Source organism: Coccinella septempunctata, chromosome X, assembly GCF_907165205.1.
Source record: "Coccinella septempunctata chromosome X, icCocSept1.1, whole genome shotgun sequence".
In the NCBI taxonomy this organism is placed as follows: domain Eukaryota; kingdom Metazoa; phylum Arthropoda; class Insecta; order Coleoptera; family Coccinellidae; genus Coccinella; species Coccinella septempunctata.
Genome location: NC_058198.1, coordinates 11,138,605 through 11,157,733, shown reverse-complemented (window position 1 = coordinate 11,157,733; position 19,129 = coordinate 11,138,605). Strand labels below are relative to the sequence as shown.

Genomic DNA, 19,129 nt, shown 5'->3' with positions numbered 1-19,129 from the left:
AACTTGGAATGTACCTAATTCAAAATTGTTGGAGCGTTTAAGAGTTCATTTCACTGAAACTTTCAGGTTTCATTATGATTTGATTAGATTATCCGCTCAAAACACACCAATAAATTTATCTACTTCAAATTGTTACTACATATTTGCAAAATGATAAAGTTCATTCTGCAAATATCAATATTCCAATATCATTGGTTCGCAGCTATCCAGTAGATGTTTTGTTTGATTCTTTATGAACTGGCCCTATGGAAGAAAAGCGAAAGTTTGAAATTCAACGAATTTTATATTCGATAGACATGTACCCCCTATTCTCGATGAGTTTCCAGCTATTTGAGCTGGTTTATTTTCGATTTCTCATTCAATTAATAATCAAATTAATTCAGATGCATAACATCCGCAGATAATGAAATCAACGAATGTTACGATCTAAATCGAACTAACAAACTACCATCGCTCGAAGTATTACCAGAAATTTCATTTCGGTAAGTAAGATTCCAATTAATCTTTCAACCTATTTTGAAGCCACCTAGCGTGGAACTGTAGCAAATATTCTTCTGCAAACATGAAAATATAACAATTGATCCCAAGTTGTTGATTCGATTTAAAGCAGGTAATCTGGTATCCTGATAACTCCATTAATATATGTTCAAGACAAATATTATAGAGTTAACTAACTACTCTAACTGACTAACTCTATAATCTTTGGTTCAAGCATTGAACTCAGTTCAATGGGTTCAAGAGTTCATCGTTCCTGGATGTATCAATAAATGAGTACTCCCATAGAAACAAACTCCACCCCAAACCATAATTGGGCCTCCTCGAAAAAGATGGAATTCTTGTACGAAGCAGCGCAGTTTCTTCGACGTGCGCACATAATCTTACTGATGGTTGTGCTTAGGGAAATTGAAGTATCTAGGATATCTCGAGGACGTTGACTTAACATTCTGCAAGAGCTGTCTTTTCACCGGAGAGAGTATTCTACTGGCGTTGTAACACGTGGTGAGCCACTTCTGGTTCTTTGAAGAACAGTTTCAATGGCAAGACACTAGAGTCTTTTTTTCCATCCGCCTTCTCTCGATGTTTTGTGAGGTGTATTTGTTTCAATTTTTTGATTACATGACCCAGACCATTTAAAACTAGCCCTGAGGATGATTTTTGAATAAAATCGAAACTAGTCGGCATTGTTTTAAGGAGTGGTTTTTGTTCTATAAACCTGACCTTTTTCCTGTCAATCAACTGAAGAATCTAATGATAAAGGTCTCAAATCTACAGGTTCAGACAGTAGAGTACTGAACAAAATGAAAATTCTACCTGGTGGAGCCTGCGCGGTTAAAAAAGGATAATTTTGTAACAAATACTTTGACATCAAGGTTTAATATCTAGTGGGGCTCTCTATTCGGCATTGTGTCATTAATGAAACTTTGAGGAATGTTTAGCCAAATGTGCGTCAAAGCATTGGCGAGCTCTTGTTATATGTCCGCGGTGTATCAGGAAGCGGTGTAATTCCTGTGACATTGCAGACCAGACAATGGTCTGGAATGACAGCGGACCCAATCCATTTGGTTAATACTAAATACCAAGTTACTTTATAATCTTTGGTTAACACCCTGCATTTCTATGCGGTAGTTGACAATTTCGGCCAGACCAAAAAAAAAATCATACGCCTACAAGAAACGAAATTCTTGTATTTTTTTTATATAGAACCATTAAGTGTCATGAGGACCATGTTTTATGTGTGACACTCCTCTCCATATGGCATGTACAGAAATATTGGAAATTTCATTCAAGTGCAAAAAGTAAGTTTCCATTGAATGTCCACTTCAATTTACGAACAGTGTATAAAACGGATAATAGGATAATGGTGAATTAATAAAAAAAAAATTGATTAACTTATTTATCATTAAAATTCACAGATATATATACTATGTAATACAAAATTAATTAAACAAAAACATTAAAGAACAAATACTCATTTATCGGAACTGATGCATACTAATTTTCAAACCAGGCGTGTCTTTTCCAATCTCAGCAACTTGGCATACATTACAGACGCAACCTTTATACTTTGGTAGATAGGAAGATCCACACAAGGGACATTTTTCCTCAGATTTTCCCCTATATATGGGCGTGTATGAGAACCCACACAAGGAGAATGGATTATGCTCGTCGTAATTCAACTGCAACTCATCAGTCAGATTGTTTTCGCACGCTTGAAGGATTTTTCTAGCCTGCTGGGCCACATCGGGTCTGGGCCCCAATTCCAGGAGCCTCTTCGCGAAGGATGCGGCCGTTTTGAAATTTTTCAACTTGAAGAACATGTTTAGTGCGGTTCTCAGCGTGAGTATCTGATGAACCGGTTGTAGGTTGCAGTGGGTGAAATATGCGGCCATTTCGCATTGCCTTTTCTGTTCATCCAACGTAGATTTAGGAAGCGTTTTACGAAGCGTCTCCATCTGTAAGCCGCATATGTATTCACTGCAGATTTTCAGCAGCTGCTGGGCTTCGGAAACCTCCTGCTTAGTTTCAACAACGAGGAGTGTAACGCACAACAGGAGATTTTGGAATTTCTCCAGTGCTTCCGTGAACTTGCCGCTCGTGGTTAGTTGATAGCAAGCCTGAAAAAATGTAAAATATTAGAAAGATCTGCAGAATTATATCGCTTACACAATGGTCAAACAACAATGGTTAAACACAGGGTGTGGCAGGTGAGCTTCCTCATTTTAAAAATGAAAAGCACAAATACACTGATCCACAAGAGTTAGGGATATCGTATTCAATCGTTTATAAAAGTATGTTATCTTCGAGAAAATCGCTGTAAAATCATTTTAAACTCAATAACAACTTGAATCGATTCAATAAAAATCAGTATGAGAGATTTCGTCAATCTGGTCGCCTTTTTTCTGAAGTTTATTTCTTTGCATATGCTTCATAAATGTTCTTATTTTGAAATGAAGTCAGTTTATCAACGGCTTCGATTTGAAACGAGTTTTCTGAAAATGCCAAGACGTGAATTAACAAACGCTGAGGCTAATAGGGCTATCGAAATGCTATAGGGTGGCCTAACTTAGGTTGTTGTAGCGGAAAGGCTCCAAGTCAGCCAGAGTGTGATATCTCGACTTTGGAATAGGTTCAGAGAGACAGGTTCCGTGTTGGAAAGACCAAGGCTTGGTGGGCGACGAAAAACAACACCTGCTCAGGATCGTTCAATCACCGTTTCGGCGAAAAGAAAGCCTACATCTACGAGTAGAATGCAACGGAATACTCTTCAAAATGCAGATGGGGTCCAAGTTTCCATCGAAACCATCAGACGTCGTTTGAGAGAGGTGAATCTAGGTTCTAGACGTCCATTAAGAGGAGTTCCATCAACACGTGACCATAAGCGTCAAAGACTGGAATGGGCAAGGCAACATATCAATTGGAACGATCAATGACGTAGAGTCCTTTTCACTGATGAATCCAGTTATGGACGATTTTCAGATTCTCGAAGAATAAGGGTATGGACAATCACACGCATACCCCGTAATCGTAGCTATGTCCAAGAAGTCCATCCATTCCGAGGGGGGAGCGTTATGGTATGGGCCGGGATATGTTTCAACGGGTGCACAGATCTACACATTTGTCCTGGGAATATGATCGCCTTACACTATAGGGAGCATGTCATTGACAATGTTGTGCCAAATTTTCTCGCTGCTATTCGTGAAACTTTTCAATTTCTAGACGATAACGCTAAACCACACCGTGCAGCCATAGTTGAGAATGCGCGCAAGGAGCTTGGTATTCCACATTCACCAATACCTCCGCGCTCACCAGATTTGAATTGCATAGAACATGCATGGGATATGCTCCAAAGAAGATTAGATAAATCATCAACCTACCCCAGAATCTTTAAGTGATCTGAGAGAGCTTCTGCCCCGTTTATAGAACCAAATTCCTCAAGAAATGTTCAACAACCTCGTGTGTAGTATGCAAAGAAGATGTCAAGCTGTAATTGATGCCCGTGGAGGCCATACATTGTATTGATAGTCTTAAAATGCTTGAATTCTCTAGGAATGAAATTTCGTTATTTTACTCCATTTTTCTTAACCACCCTCTATACGCTGCAGACCTACAGGCTAAAATTAATTTGCAACTTGAAATCATATCAATATGAATTTTCACCACAAAAATCTTATTTTAACTATATTTTTTTTTTTGCAATTTAAGTCAATATCCCTAACTGATGTGGAGCAGTTTATATCCCCTATTCAATGGTCAAGGTTACCAAATTATCTAGACACAGGGTGCGGCAGGTGAGATTTCTTATTTTAAAAATGAAAGACAAAAATAATATAAGGGATGTCAGTTCAATTTTTAAGTTATAACGAGTCAATTTTAGTTTGGTTTCAGCAGAATGCCATTTTTGCCAGTATGGAAATTTTGGTTCAGTTTTCGTAATATTAAAGTCTGGAAAATTATATTTTGACTCTATGGGCGGTGCCCGGCCTGCCCCCTCCCCTTAAGGCCGCTACTACAAACAGTTTTCATTCCTGAATAAAAAAAAACCTGTAGGGAATAAAAGAATGTGAAGATATACATACTTGCAATCTTTGGACCAGCTCGTTCAGCTGGATACCGCCTGCAGGTAAAGATGTCTTTGGATTGTTCTCTTTGTAATTCCTCAAAGGGTAGTAGTACAAAGATGGCACATTCGACTGCCAAGTGGTAATGGTTCTGGATGCACCATAGGAACTCATGAACAACGGTAAATAAGGGCTGAAATTAACAACACCAACATATTTATTCAAAAGTAAACAAGCGGAGTCGAAGGAACCGGCCATAACATGATCCGCCACCAGCGAAGAGTTCTTCACCCAATTGGAAGGCAGCGAGGGGCCTGGTGTCGGTAAATGAACATAATTGTCGGCAGACTCTGTCACGGCCGCATGTCCAAGATCTGGTATTTCCAAGTCTGCGTCTTCGACATCCCAGCCAGTTTCTCCTTCATGGGACGTTTCCTTTTTCTCTTCCCCGTCAATTTCGGCATCTTCATCATCATCTCCCCATGCGCCCGCATCCACCTCGACTTCCTCGACATTTTGTGTCGCCTCTGCCATCAAATTCTTCATAGCGGCAGAGGCTTTGTTTACCAGGATTGTGCTCTCGAAGAAACTCTGGAAAAATTCGAAATTAATACAATAATAAATTAAAATTTAACTAAAAAAAGATATTTCAGTGTATGAATTGGGTTATTTAGATTTTTCATTACCCTGCTAACTGTGAGAAGTGGCCAGTTTGACTCAGCTTGCTGAATCGGTGGAGGTGGATTCAAGAATTTGGCATTTGGAGTTACGTCCGGAAGTTTTTTACCCTCACCAACGGCTTCTTTCAAAATTTCAGCTTCTTCTTTCATACCATGTGTAGCGGCTGTTAGATAAGCCAGTGAATTCTGGTTTGCACTTTTCAGTACTTTGATACGCTCCTCTAGGTCACCTGGTAGACAAAAACAGAAAGTTAGACCCTGTTTTTGTCAGATTGATATCAAAATTACCTAATAGCAAAGCGCCATGATACTGAGCAGATCTTGCCTTCCTTATGTCAGCAATTTTAGTCATCTTCTTCAATTTGTCCAGATTTCCTGTGATGAGATACAGGAACGACAACTTTTCAAAACTTTTGGTCCTCTGGTAGCACATTTCGACAACCTGATGGTTGCCGTGCCAAAGAGCTGCTTGGGCCAACTGTTCCCAGCAAGTCTTGTCATTTAGGGCCTTGGCTGCTTCCAAAGCGATTTCGATGTTACCGCACTCTAATGCGAGCGCAAACCTTGTTTTATCATCTTTCACGAAGTGTAGGGCAACTTCTGGGTAACCCTTCTGTTGAAGGTAGCTTATGATCGCTTGACCCACTAATTTTGCATTCCTGACCATGTAAAGCACTTCCTCGTATTTATGGTGAATCAGGGCAAGTTTGAACTTGTATTCTGTCGGGTCTATTGTTAACATCCTGGTTTTACATTCTCTATCCAAACAGAAGACATGGTTGCCTTTCACACGTGTGATGTAGATTGGGAGATCCAGTGTGCGTATTATTCCGTGATCGCTAAGAAATCAGAATAGTGCTCATCGGTGTGACAACAGACTGTCAAAATTTGACATTGACATAATATATTTATTTTGACAAATATTGAATGGATCCAAAATTTACAATTGCGAAAAGAAGGTTAGGTTGGTTGTTTTGAACCTGTGTATTTATTAACAGTTGTGTTTCTGGTTTGAACTAACAATGTTGATTATAGGATTGATGATAAATCTCCTCCTATTATAAATACTTCTCCGAAAATGTTTGGGCAATGAAAATATTCATACATTTCAATGAAACCTGCTTTATAATAGAGTTTTTCTATTGGTGGTGGAATCTAAATATCTGAAATAAATAAATAATAAAAAAAATAAATAAATATTCCTTCTGAGGAAAACACAGCTTCAACCACTGACCATCATTTTTCTCTGAATAAAATATAGAAACTGAACAAATTTCCTTTTGTTTACACTGACTCAACCCACCTATTAAACAAAGAGGGACAAGAATATTTCCACTTTTTAGAAGTGTCTTAATTTTTCCAAATCTTTCCTACATCCACTTCTTATAATTTTTGTTGCTCACTTCAATTTCCTAACATATTCTATTTGGAAAAATAAATTTCAAGATTCAAAGACATAAATTCAAACCAGAAACCCAACTCTCAAGCATTTAATTCCCGCAAATAATTGTTAATAAATGTTTGATCTTGAGGTTGAACAACCTATTTAAAGCGTTTACGAATTTCGCCACCAGATGGCTTGAAGACCAAGTTCAATCTCTAATGAAAAGTTTAACATTGACATGATCTATAACGTTCAACAAAAACTTGAATGGAATATGAGAATTACTAGAGGACTATCAGAAATATTTTGACACTTTTCTTACCCATTCAAAAGGGTGTATTTGATATGATTACTCGTGGTATAAATAAAAACTCCTGAGTCATCCCAAGCACCTGACTTGACCCTTGTATTCTCATGTAGGGAGCAGAGAACGTCCAATTTACGGCTACAGATTGTAACATTGTGCTTTGCTAGCAATGCCACATAGCTCATATCTGACGACCAAACTACATAACGGCATTTGTTGATTTTCACTAGAAAATTTAATGAAACAAATATCAGTGATCGAACATTCCAAACGCCACCCTCAACACACCTTGTGCAAGAGTCCTTTTCTGTTGTACGTCAAACAATGTAATATGTTCGAAATCACGCAACAGCAGCATCCCAGTACCGGCGTAAAAGACCTCATCGCATGGCGGAGTCTGGACCTTTTTGGTCACCTCATTCTTCAAGTTCTTGATGACCAACTGATGAGATCTTTCTAATACAGCAAACCTGTTCCTTGCCACCCACAATGCGGTCAGGCCAGATGTCCTTTTACTCTCAGCTTCAGGAATCTGGTCATCTCTCTCTTGTTCTTTGGGTATCATGTAGAGATCGTATGTGCTGCTTTCCAAGTTGCTGGTCCTGGTAGAGAGCAGAACAGCGTTTTCGGCGGGGTTGAAAGACATGCGGAACACTGGAGTTTTGCCTCCACCACGTATCTGTATCACCGGTACGTCTTTGGATGTGGTGAAGTCAAGTTTTCGAAGGAAACGCTCTTTAACGTAATACAGCAAATTCCCATGGACTGTGTAAGCAGGACGTTCCCTCTCAAGCTATAATACAATTTGAAGTATAAGACAGAAATATCCACAAAATCCTAATAGTATATGAAGATGTAGAAATAAATTAAAAAAGTGACACCCATAAATTCAATCTGATTTTTCTTCAATTCCTACCAATTCAAAAATTCAACTCACCTTGAATATAATCATTCCCGAATCATGTCCTGCAGCAAAGAGATTGAGGTTAGGATGTGATGTCAACACCCAGAATCTTTCATGTTCCCTCCTGGTTGTATGAAGACAAGTTCTTTTAGTCATGTCCCAGATTCTTATACTTTTATCTTCACTGTTAGACAATAACAATTCTTGTCTTGGATGGAAAAGCACACATGAAACATTATTGTAGTGACCCCTACAGGTGTCCAACTCCCAAGCCTAAAAAGAAAATCACCAAATGAAAGACAACTTAATTTGAACTGATTGAATTATAATTTTATAGTGGAAATTTAATATTAAATGAAGGTAAAACAAACTATTTTCTACTCACTTTGGAATCATTCATTCTCCATAACTTTATTTGTCGATCATCAGCTCCTGAAACAATAAGAGGTAGCGTAGGGTGGAAAGCCGCCCAATTAACTCCTCTATCATGCCCTTCTAAAACATGTTTTACAACTGCATCTGCTTGACCAAATAGATCAGTGCTTCCTGGGTTTTTCAAATGTTCTTCCAGACCGCCTGGGCCTGGAGCCACATTTTTCTTTCTCAGTCCAGAAATATCCCATATTCTGACAGTAGAGTCCAACGAAGCTGACACAAGTAAATCTTCTGAAGGATGAAACTGAGCACACATGACATAATGATTATGTCCGGTCAAAACACATATACATGTGCGACTTTGCCAATTCCATATACGAATAGTTTGGTCATCAGAAGCTGAGACGATCCAAGGATATTCATGATGGAACATTGTCGTACGAATGTAGTCCAAGTGACCAAGTAGAGTGAAAATGCATCGCTTTTGTTTGTAATTCCATACCTAATTCAGAAATCAAGAAGGTCAATAAACAAATAGGGTAAATATATCAAGTACCAGCTCTTTTCACCTTTATTTTATAATCGTCTCCACCGGATACGAATAGAGGTTGTTGATTATGAAAGCAAATACCTCTGACGGGTCCTTCATGTTCATCAAACTTTTCCAATAATGTACACATACGGTAATCCCAAAGCTGAATTGAACCATTGTGCAAACTGAAAAGAAAATCTTTTCATGATATGTAAAATGATCCAGTATCCAAGAGGCCCCCAATGAAAAATCTCAGTACTGACGATTGTTAGAGCGAGAAAAACAAAATTTTGCATTCTCATACCTCGAGAGTATCCAAGGCCTCTTTGGATGAAAAGATAAGCCCTTCACACGGGCTGATTTTGTTTCAAATTTCGTTAACATAACTTTTTTTTGCTAATCTGTTAATTATGTGACGTGTAAACAACAAGTTGAGGTTAGCTGACGTCGCTACTTCTGTCAAATGAAAATGGTGCGTTCGCGACAAATTTCCTCTTTGATTCGAATTTGAAAATTTTCGAAAAGAAATTTTGGTAAATTCAACCCAAACCGCTTATTTTCCATTCATTTGTTATCACGCCTTGGTATTCCATTACATTGATATATACGATTTGGTAATTTTAGCAGAAATAACAAAAAAAAAGTTTTCAGAACCAAGGTGAAAAATGTGAAGAAGGTTGTTTTCAGGGGATTACAATTCTTATTTAATTCATAAGGATGTTTATGAAGAAACCTAATGTAGAAAGAGTTCACATTATTTAACGAGAACTGTTTTTTAATTTGGATTCATTCAAAAATTTCCTTAGTAGAGGGGGCAAAAAAACCAGTGGCAAAAGATGAAAAGGAGAAAGCCTTTGCCATGAAAAAAATATAAGTCTGGATTTAAGAATCATCTAGAATTCGATTTATTAAAGCAAGATTATTACAAAGGTCCCATTCCTTGATTCTTCGTAAAAGTTGATTAAGGACAATTTTGACTGGCATCTACCATCAGCAGATTTTCCTTAGGTGAATAAAATTCTTTATGCATTCTTCAAAAACAAACAAAGCAACTTATTTGATTATTGAGAAGATAATATGAAAGGAGCCCTTTGAATATAATAGAGTTGTAGAGTAGCTAGATTGCATACCTAGCTTGGTTTGAAAGTACTATCTAAAATACTTTTCTAGGATTCATTTATCCATTTTGCTGGTCTAAAATATAATAAGTTATTAGACTTGTGATTTTGATTATTTGCTTTTGGTGCTAAATCCAGCAACCCTAACAACAGATCCAGAGATATATTTCTCTGGAGAAGTCTTTGTTGGTGATTTCAGAGAAAAACAGACTTTTTTAGATTGTATTTGAAATCATTTTTAATTTCTAGTCATCCTTTTGAATGTGAAAATTGATCAGGTAGGGATATGGAGGGTAGAGACTACCCTCTCTACCCTCCACTCCATAGGTAGGGAAGGTTCTAAAGATTTTACAGAAAGGTTCCTCTTTGGTTGCATCCTGCTGTCACTCAAAGATTAACTCTGTGTTCAGGCACATTTTTTTTCTGTGGTTAGACATCGTAGCATCGTTGAGAGAGGTTATAATATTTTGAGGTTCGTGTTCGTGAAACGAGGAGCGTTTGGGACGTAAAGTAGGTTTTAAAATTGATGATATTTTCGAGAATTCCATGCTTTAAGACTGTGCAAATTCTTTACAATGAATTTATTTCAGACTCATAATGGGACGTTACGCAAGGGAACCAGATAATGCATCGAAATCATGCAAGGCTCGAGGTTCTAATCTCAGGGTTCACTTCAAGGTATGTTGAACATGTATACATTGTTTTTTTGGATAATGCAAAGTTATGCCATCTGAAAAATATCTGATGTCATTTATATAATTATGTTTTATTCATACTAGTGCTCTGCTTCAACACTTCTTTTTTTATTTGTTATGGACAGATTTATTTAAACTCTGGTATTACTCTGTATTTCAGAATACCTGTGAAACTGCTAATGCCATCCGGAAAATGCCATTGAAACGAGCAGTTGCCTACCTGAAGAACGTTATTGATCATAAAGAATGTGTACCCTTCAGGAGGTTCAATGGAGGTGTTGGACGTTGTGCTCAAGCCAAACAGTTTGGAACAACACAGGGACGTTGGCCTAAAAAGTCTGCTGAATTTTTACTCCAGCTGTTGAGAAATGCCGAGAGTAATGCTGACTACAGTGGTCTTGACGTAGATAGACTAGTTGTGAACCATATACAGGTAAATTTGATTCCCTTATTAATAAATATAGGGAGGATATTTTATCAGGTTCAATTTATTTTAACTCAATTTTATTAATGAATTGATAAAGACAATCAGTTGCCAAAAATTTTATTACATAGATATTAAAAGTATTGCCACAACACCGACTTAATTTTTACTGATTAATAAATTGAGTGTAATGCAGAAATAAATTTGACTTCAATGGTTCACAGGTTAATAGGGCTCCTTATTTGAGAAGAAGAACATATCGTGCCCATGGTAGGATTAACCCATACATGTCAAGCCCCTGCCACATTGAACTTTGGTTGACAGAAGTAGAAGACAAACCAGAAGCACCAAAGAAACCTGTGAAAAAAGGAACCGTTGAAAGGAAAGTCTAGTTACCTAGATTTTTGTTATGAAATTAATATTAATCCATTTCTGGATTTTTTCTAACTATTTCATGTACATCTGAAATATTTATTGAATAATATTTGTGTAAAGAAATGAATGTTTTTGATTTGCCACTTCTAAACAGGCCTTCGGGTAGTTACTCATTTTACTGAATAAATCCCAATAGACTTCGTATGAATTGTAGAGGAGATTCATTCAAGTCACGTGAAAATTCCACTATTAATAACCTCACTATGTTCATTATCTGCCAATCACTTGGACTATAATATTTCTCAAACAGGGCTTGAAAAACCACCTTTCACTTTCTGATAAATGAATTAATTTTTCATGTTGAAATTTTTCCTACTAGCTTTTTGAAATGTGGAACCTTACTATTACTGCATTTGTCTCTTTCACTTCAAGAATCAATACTGTAACAAGAAGTTTGCTGGAGCTTTTAGGGTTGTTATTAAGGAAAAAATTACTTCTGCAGAAATATTCGAAAATCCAATCTCATCTTTTGGTGAGAAACAATAATTTGTTCACAATAACCTCCAACTAAAAGACATGGTGTTTGCAAAGGAAATTTTTTTTTTACAGGTGGTGGGGACATTAAAATAAATCATATCACGAAATATCACCCCTATCAAATTCTCAAGACGGCCGAGCTTTCATCCCTCTAAGTTCAATGCGATTCCGCAGAAATTTCGAGTACAGTTCTTGCGCTTAACGTCAGCCGCGTGAAATAGATCATCTCTGTATTCAGTAAAGAATCAAACAGTATTGAGGCTCCCCATCATTATCAAAATGTTCGTGAAAGTGCTTGTGAGAAAAGTTTTATTGCTAACGCATTTTGCGGCAAGACTGCGGACATCAAATTAATGGTGAAAATTTCAAACTATTTTTGTGAATAATTTAGACTAATATTATTGGTGAGTTTCTGAGAATCATTCTTCATTTTTCTACAAGGAAATCTGAGGTCTATATCTTGCATGTGACTGAATACATGTATATCTAAATAATAATTTCATGAAAATTTTCCCAAGTTATATGATATTGAGAAAAATAGGAACATTTCCGTTTCATTCCCATCGGTCGAACATCGAATGAGTCAATGTTCGTTTATAGGAACCATATGGTTGTTACAGTCATCATAAGATAAGATGTTTTTCTCGATTTCACGATAATGCAGCTTAGGTATTCTGCGTAATACGGGTAAAACGCGTATATCTTTCCGGTGCTTTAATTTTCCAGTTATAATCAGCTGCTAATTTGGTGTAAAGTTGCAGATATAGAGATAGTGGGTGTTTAAAATATCTCTGGATTGACACTTCGAAAAAACCTGTCCTCAAAGTAGTAAGTCAAGAACTATTTTAGCCCTAACATTCATCAATAAAGCGTACAAGCTTTACATCTACATAAAATATAAGATCATTCCCGAGAAAAACTTTTTTTTGTGGCCTTAAAAAAGCGTACAAGCTTTACATCTACATAAAATATAAGATCATTCCCGAGAAAAACTTTTTTTTGTGGCCTTATATAGATATTGAAAACCTGACAATGATTTGTTCACAAATGAAGCAATATTCCAGAAATGAAGTGAACAGTTTTCAACTCCGAAGTTCATCCAAAATTCACACTAAAAATGGTTTATACTTCTTTAACATTTTTTACTATCACGAGAATGTAAGGTACAAATGTTCTACATTTCTTTCATAATAATTTGCCTGAATTAAGAATTTTGTTCTCAATATCTGACAGAGAATGTACCTATGTACTTCTACTGGATGGAGCCCTCATCAAAGGATGTCCGAGACTGTCTGACTAATATAGGTACTGAACCATTTTTTTTTGCCTGAGTGCTACCTCTGGGCTTGAAACCCTGCGAATAATTTCTTTATGGTGATTTGAAAAATGTTGTGTACCATGAATAAAGGGAACTGTGAAAAAATAAAAAGTGCTTGCGAAATTTGTAGTGGTCAAGGTGATATTATTGCTACCGTATTTTTACCTGACTTACGCTGGACAAGCCTCTGTGCGGACAAACATTTATGAACGATTTTTGTGAATAATTTGAACCCCTTTTTGGTGAGTTTTTGAGATTATTTTCAAATTTTTTCTATAATTTTTTTCTGTCCGCTGTAGAACCTATCGAAATGAATAAATTGCCTGAGTTATTAAGATAATGGGGGAAATATGAATATCTTTTAATAGTTGGCATAATTTTTATTCAGAGTCAAAAATCTAATTCGCCAATATTCTGAACAAAATTGATTTAGCTATAAATCATACGTGATGACTATAGTCATCACACGATGAAGTTTTAGAACAATTATTGTTCTGAAACCATCCTTAAGGCAATAAAGACAATTTATTCTATTGATCATCATTACACATCAAGTGATAAGCTATACAGGGTAAGTCTTTGACTGCCCATATATTTTAACAGAAGATTTCTGAGATCTAAAAGAAGCACTTTTTTCCATTACCAATTTTTCCTTTACGACTTGGTTGAAAAGATACAGGCTGTTGTCCATAAAAAAATATAAACCATCATGTTTACCTATAATCTTAGAAAAAGCACCAAATAAGACAGAGAAGAGAAGTAGAAGAGACAGAAATTTCAAAATTTGCCCATACTCGTATATCGAAGTGAAGATTAGATGTGTCGTTTTTTGTGACTACACCAACGTTTTCTGAAAAATTCTATTCGATGCATTTCACCTATACCAACGCGACCTCTTCCTGATGAATATTATTATATTATCATATCATTCGAAAGCTGATATATACCTTAACTCGACGATGCGTCAAAGATAATGCATGGCATTTTTTGATGATTTATATTTATTTAGGATAAAGTTTCCTCTGTGGATCTATTTTTTTGGTTCCTGTTCGGGTAGAATTCGAGTATGCTCGGTGTACAATTTGGTGTATATTCATGGCTTTTCAAACTCTCGTCACAGATATATTCAATTTTTTTTTCGGCGCAGGGCAGGAAAATGAAAAAAAAGGCACCAAATTAAAATCTCACGAACCATGAGATTCCAGAAAAACTTGCCAGTATATTTTTCGTTGAAAATGATTCTTCATAATTTATTACACCAAGTCTGTGACACCATGTATTGATAAAATTGAAGGATTCTGGAAGGTAAATTTTTTCCAAACTTTTTATGAGTTTTCTTTTCAAACTATTTGAGCACAGGCTAAGAATGAAAAATTATTGCTTGTAGAAATTGCTTCTACGTTTAGAGATATATACCTTTATACTTTTATCTTCATGCAGAAATTGCTTTGACGAATATCTACAAATAACAATTTTGTAGTTTTTATTCCTTGTGTTTCAGATATTTACATTATTGAAAACCTATGAAGAATTTTCTCTCTATAACTATAATGAACAGCTCAAATATATGTTCAAGGAAATCAATTTGTGTCAATCTGAGATTTAAAATTTTCTTTTAGTATTTTTTTTTTGATTTTCTATAGTTAGACAATCACTATAAAACTTCGCATTTTTATCGGTACTCTACAACTACCTATTGAGTTTTAATTCTATCAGTATTCTTTTGAAAATTAGGAAAATAAATTGAAGATGCCTATAACTCTGGTACCAGTAGCCGGATTCTGACCATTCAACTCAATAGGCGCATTTGCAATCTGAATATATCCTGAAAATTTCAGGTTCGTATTAGCTCCTTTCTGAGTTACAGAGTTTACGGCCGGAAGAAGGACGTGGGGTTTGAATTTGAACACGAAATCTTCATTAATGAGGCAATCCCAATCATTTTAGACCAATATCATCACAAAATTCGAAAATAACAGGCACGGAACACAGTCAAAAATTTTGAATACGTTAGGGGTACCTGCTCTTCATTACCGGTTGCAAATTGGCGAATGCATAGATTCGAAAATTATCCATGAAATCTTTGGTTATCATGGTCTTCACTCGTTGATCGTCCCTAAGGGTTTCCATGCTTCGAAAAATATTGAATTGATGTGGCCTATACTTGATGAAAATCCATAGTCATATCTAAATCGGAATGATATATACATATATATGATTTTCACTAACATGAGTTGTTTTACCAATACACGTTTTTCAGAAAAACTTTTTCTGGTAAGCATCTTGAGCTGGATGGTTCAAAAATCATTTAATATTTATCTATAAAAATTTGTCTGCTGGTTTACCGATCTTTCAAAAAGCAGAATACCTTATTTATCAAATTATCTACTTAAGAAGGCCAAATTATGTTGATTTACCAAGAATATCTAAAAGGTGAATATTTTGGCTTATTGATTAACCAATGGAATGGAATCTGCTGGCTTACTAATGAACATAAAAACGTCCATTTTAGCTAACCGATCTATGTATAGGCTGAAGTGTTGGATGAATGATTTGCCTGAAAATTAATGCCTCGGTTATCTTCTCTCATCACTCAAAGTCTAGGATTTTGTCACACTCGTCTGGTTTTACCCCGTGTTCCAGGTGACGTTGATATATGTAATGCGATCTTTCAGACGTTTTAAGGTTCACCGTAGGTACCTATAAAACCCGATGAATAAGTTTTCATCTGGTTATCTTCAGTTAAAAACCCTTGGTGTCCAAGGAGTTATATGACTGGAATTAGCAGAATGAGTAATTACTTTTTAGAGATTTGTTGGCTTACTGACCTACCTTACAGTGGGATATATTGGCTCATTGACCTACCTGAATCAGTTGTCAGAACGAATTACCTAAAAAGTTTGAGTTTTCATTTGAAATGAATATATACTGGCTTACTGATAAATCTTACAAAAGTAATAGGAATAGCTGAAGATTTTAGTCTAGCGATTCAACTATGAGATAAGATAAATTTGCTTTCTTACTGACTGATATGAAATGCAGTTCTATTGGCTTATTAATCGTTTTTAATTTACCGTTTAATGAGAAAGAAGTTGATATGTTGCAAATTGCCGAATGCGCGGGGTTTATTTTTTTGGGGCTTTGCAGTCAGGGAAATTGATCAGGTAAATATAACAGAAAATGAGCGTATTGATTTTGCATAAAAACTGATCTTATACTTCTCTTAGCATATTATGAAACATGTATACCAACAATTATGAAGTATTCCATCGATTATTGGGCGTTCCTTTGCTATTTTGTATATAGGATTATTATTATTTTTATAATTTGTCTTCTAATCATTTGTTTTAGATCCAAATGGAATTGTAGCCGATAGATTTTGGAATTTAACTTTATTTCATTTCCTTGCCATAGACAATTTCTCATATATTTTGCGCTCATGAATATTCTTCTTACCATGATTTTGTTGAGGAGCGTTTTCATCCATTGAATTTCCTCTGACAATCTGATAAATGGTTCAGTAAATGTTAAAAGTATAACAGATAACCACTCGATACCCTTATAATATAATATAGTTCTGTCCGCCAGTCAATGAAAACTAGAAAAGAGACTGCTCTCAGTTTCTCCGGACGCTACTGGAGCATTCTCGAACTGGGACGTATCGATATTGTAAGAGTCCAATTTATGTACAAGGACTAACTCTTATTCATTTCCACATTCACTAATTTATTTTCACTACTCTGCACTTTGTAACTCTTCGGAATTCGCTGTTCACTAGGCTCTATTCAGAACACTGAACTGCCCTGGGGTCCACCGTGCGTATCTTTTATATCGATACGCTCCGGTTTAAGAGTATTCCGGCACCACCGAGAGCCGTCGCGATATTCGCGATGTACGAGCGGCGATAGGGGCGTATTAAGGGAATTCGGACGTTACAGTATAAAAGATACGCGCTGTGGAATGCAGGGCAGTTAGTGTTCTGAATAGAGTCGAGCGAAAAGTGAATCCCAAAGAGTTACAAAGTGTTGAGAGTAAATTAAAGACACAAATTATAGTTAATCCTTGTACATAAATCAGTTAAGTAGTTGTGAGAATAAATTAAACAATGAGAAAGAAGACAATTTGATTAACCCAGAGAACTTTACAATAAATAATACCTTCTTGAATCATTTGGACTGAAACGATTTTCACTATACAGTACAGAGTACATCAGCAACATTTTTAAAATTTACTTCTTGTTTTCGAAAATTAAGATAAATTACTTCAAATTAAAAGAAATCGTGCGAATATCACGAAAATCGAATGATATGATTACCACCCTCTTAACCTTTGTCAACCTCCCTTGGTTGAGAAGCTTCAGAGTACGAGAGGATTCATCTCCAAGCTAGGTTGGCAGTCTGAAGGTTTTTGAAAAATCAATTGGATATCAAGTTTTGTATGCGGGGGAACAATTATACTAGATGATTGTTAGCCAAGTTTTGAGGTCCTACATTTAAATGAATTTATAGAGAGCGCAGGATGTGGTAATATTAATTCATAACGTGACCCTCAATTTGACGTATAACATGAAATAACGATACATCTTTCAGGATGAATATGAATATTCGATAAGAATTTTGAACATTGAAATGGGCTACATTTCATTTTATTCGTTTGAAAACTCGATAACCTGTTCGAAAGAGAAGAAAGGCACAATTCCAGGAATTTGTCCTTCGAAATCATGGTTTCCAAATGAATAGAACATGGAGAATACATAATCATTCAAATGATAAGGAGAAAACCACTATTAACTCCGCCACTAGATTCGGATATCGTCACCAACATATTTTCTCATTTCGTTCTTCATTCAAAGAGGGTTTTCTCCAGAATTCTAGAATTTTCTAGAAACTCTCGTTTCAGTTTATTCTTATGGAATTCAGATCACCTCCAGGGTGTCTTAGAAATGTCCTCAACTTTTTGTATAAGTGCCTCTGCAAGACTTTCCTGAAGTAAATACATACTAGCTTTTTGGCAGTTGTTTCAAGTTCCCTTTCCTTCAGTTCCTGCTTCAAAACCATGACTTCCAATTCCCCAAGGCGCACTTTGCTCGAACTCGTTTTGTCTGAACAATATATCAGTCTGTTTTACACGAAATATTTATCAGTTTATATAGAAGTTTCACATTTATTTCCAGCAATTTTATTCGACTTTATGTTGCGGAAATTCAAATCGAAAGTGTTTTAATGGTTCAATAAATACTTGAGTTAAGAGGTATCCATTTGACATCAAATATTTATTAAATGTTGATTTTAAATTTGCTCAGGGTCATGCAGCTTATTAAAGTTGTTTTCTGTAATATTCAAGTTCGATAGTTTTTCCGAATGCACAGTTGGATTTGATAGTATCATTTGTGGATTAATTGTCACGAGTTCAACATACGTTTGGAAGGCGTTAACTTCAACAATTGGTGTGTTGGTTGAACGAAGATTTAACTCAACAAGAAGTTGATAACCGTCTCCGGATTTGGCCAATTGTAGTCAGTAGAGCGTTGAATCGCTATCATACTAGTGGAAGTGCTGAATATTCTCATGAGTCTGAACGAGCAAGAGCTATAACCGGCTCACAGGATCGGCTAATACGGTTAACTACACTGTGAAATCCCTTCTTCATAGCATCCAGAATAAATAGCTCTTTCCGGTAAGCTATCGGTAGGATAGCTTCTGATCAAACAATACGGAATAGGTTGCAGAGCTTCAATTTGAGGACCAGAAGATCCACTAGGCACCCTTGATTGAGTAGAGAGCAGCGGCGTGAAAGATGTCGTTAGGCTCTCGAAAATGAGAACTGGAACACACATAGCTGGAGATCCTTCCTGTTCACAGATGAATTTCGTCTGTATGAGACTTATGGGCGAATGTTGGTGTGGAGAGAAGGTGATTAAC

General features: G+C 36.2%; 3 protein-coding genes across 3 annotated transcripts in view; 2 read left to right on the top strand and 1 right to left on the bottom strand.

The window, feature by feature from the left end:
• Positions 1-1,880: 1,880 nt before the first annotated feature.
• On the bottom strand, positions 1,881-9,207 carry LOC123321493 (coatomer subunit alpha). Its single transcript, XM_044909131.1, has 10 exons — positions 9,046-9,207; positions 8,779-8,926; positions 8,220-8,711; positions 7,868-8,107; positions 7,219-7,723; positions 6,946-7,156; positions 5,528-6,078; positions 5,246-5,469; positions 4,578-5,150; positions 1,881-2,615 (listed from the first exon to the last, which is right to left on the bottom strand). The coding sequence occupies exons 1-10, from the start codon at positions 9,123-9,125 to the stop codon at positions 1,974-1,976; spliced, it is 3,666 nt and encodes a 1,221-aa protein (XP_044765066.1). The 5' UTR covers positions 9,126-9,207; the 3' UTR covers positions 1,881-1,973.
• A 1,028-nt stretch (positions 9,208-10,235) lies between these two features.
• LOC123321516 (60S ribosomal protein L17) lies at positions 10,236-11,476 on the top strand. Its single transcript, XM_044909166.1, has 4 exons — positions 10,236-10,369; positions 10,450-10,537; positions 10,715-10,987; positions 11,203-11,476. Exons 2-4 carry the CDS (start codon positions 10,457-10,459, stop codon positions 11,368-11,370), a joined length of 522 nt encoding a protein of 173 aa, XP_044765101.1. The 5' UTR covers positions 10,236-10,369; positions 10,450-10,456; the 3' UTR covers positions 11,371-11,476.
• Positions 11,477-12,574: 1,098 nt separating this feature from the next.
• LOC123321372 (transcription factor EC) overlaps positions 12,575-19,129 on the top strand; it is a 141,496-nt gene continuing 134,941 nt past the window's right edge. The window contains exon 1 of the mRNA XM_044908918.1: positions 12,575-12,718. The gene's annotated coding sequence lies outside the window, so the exon portion shown is untranslated. The remainder of the gene's footprint in view (positions 12,719-19,129) is intronic.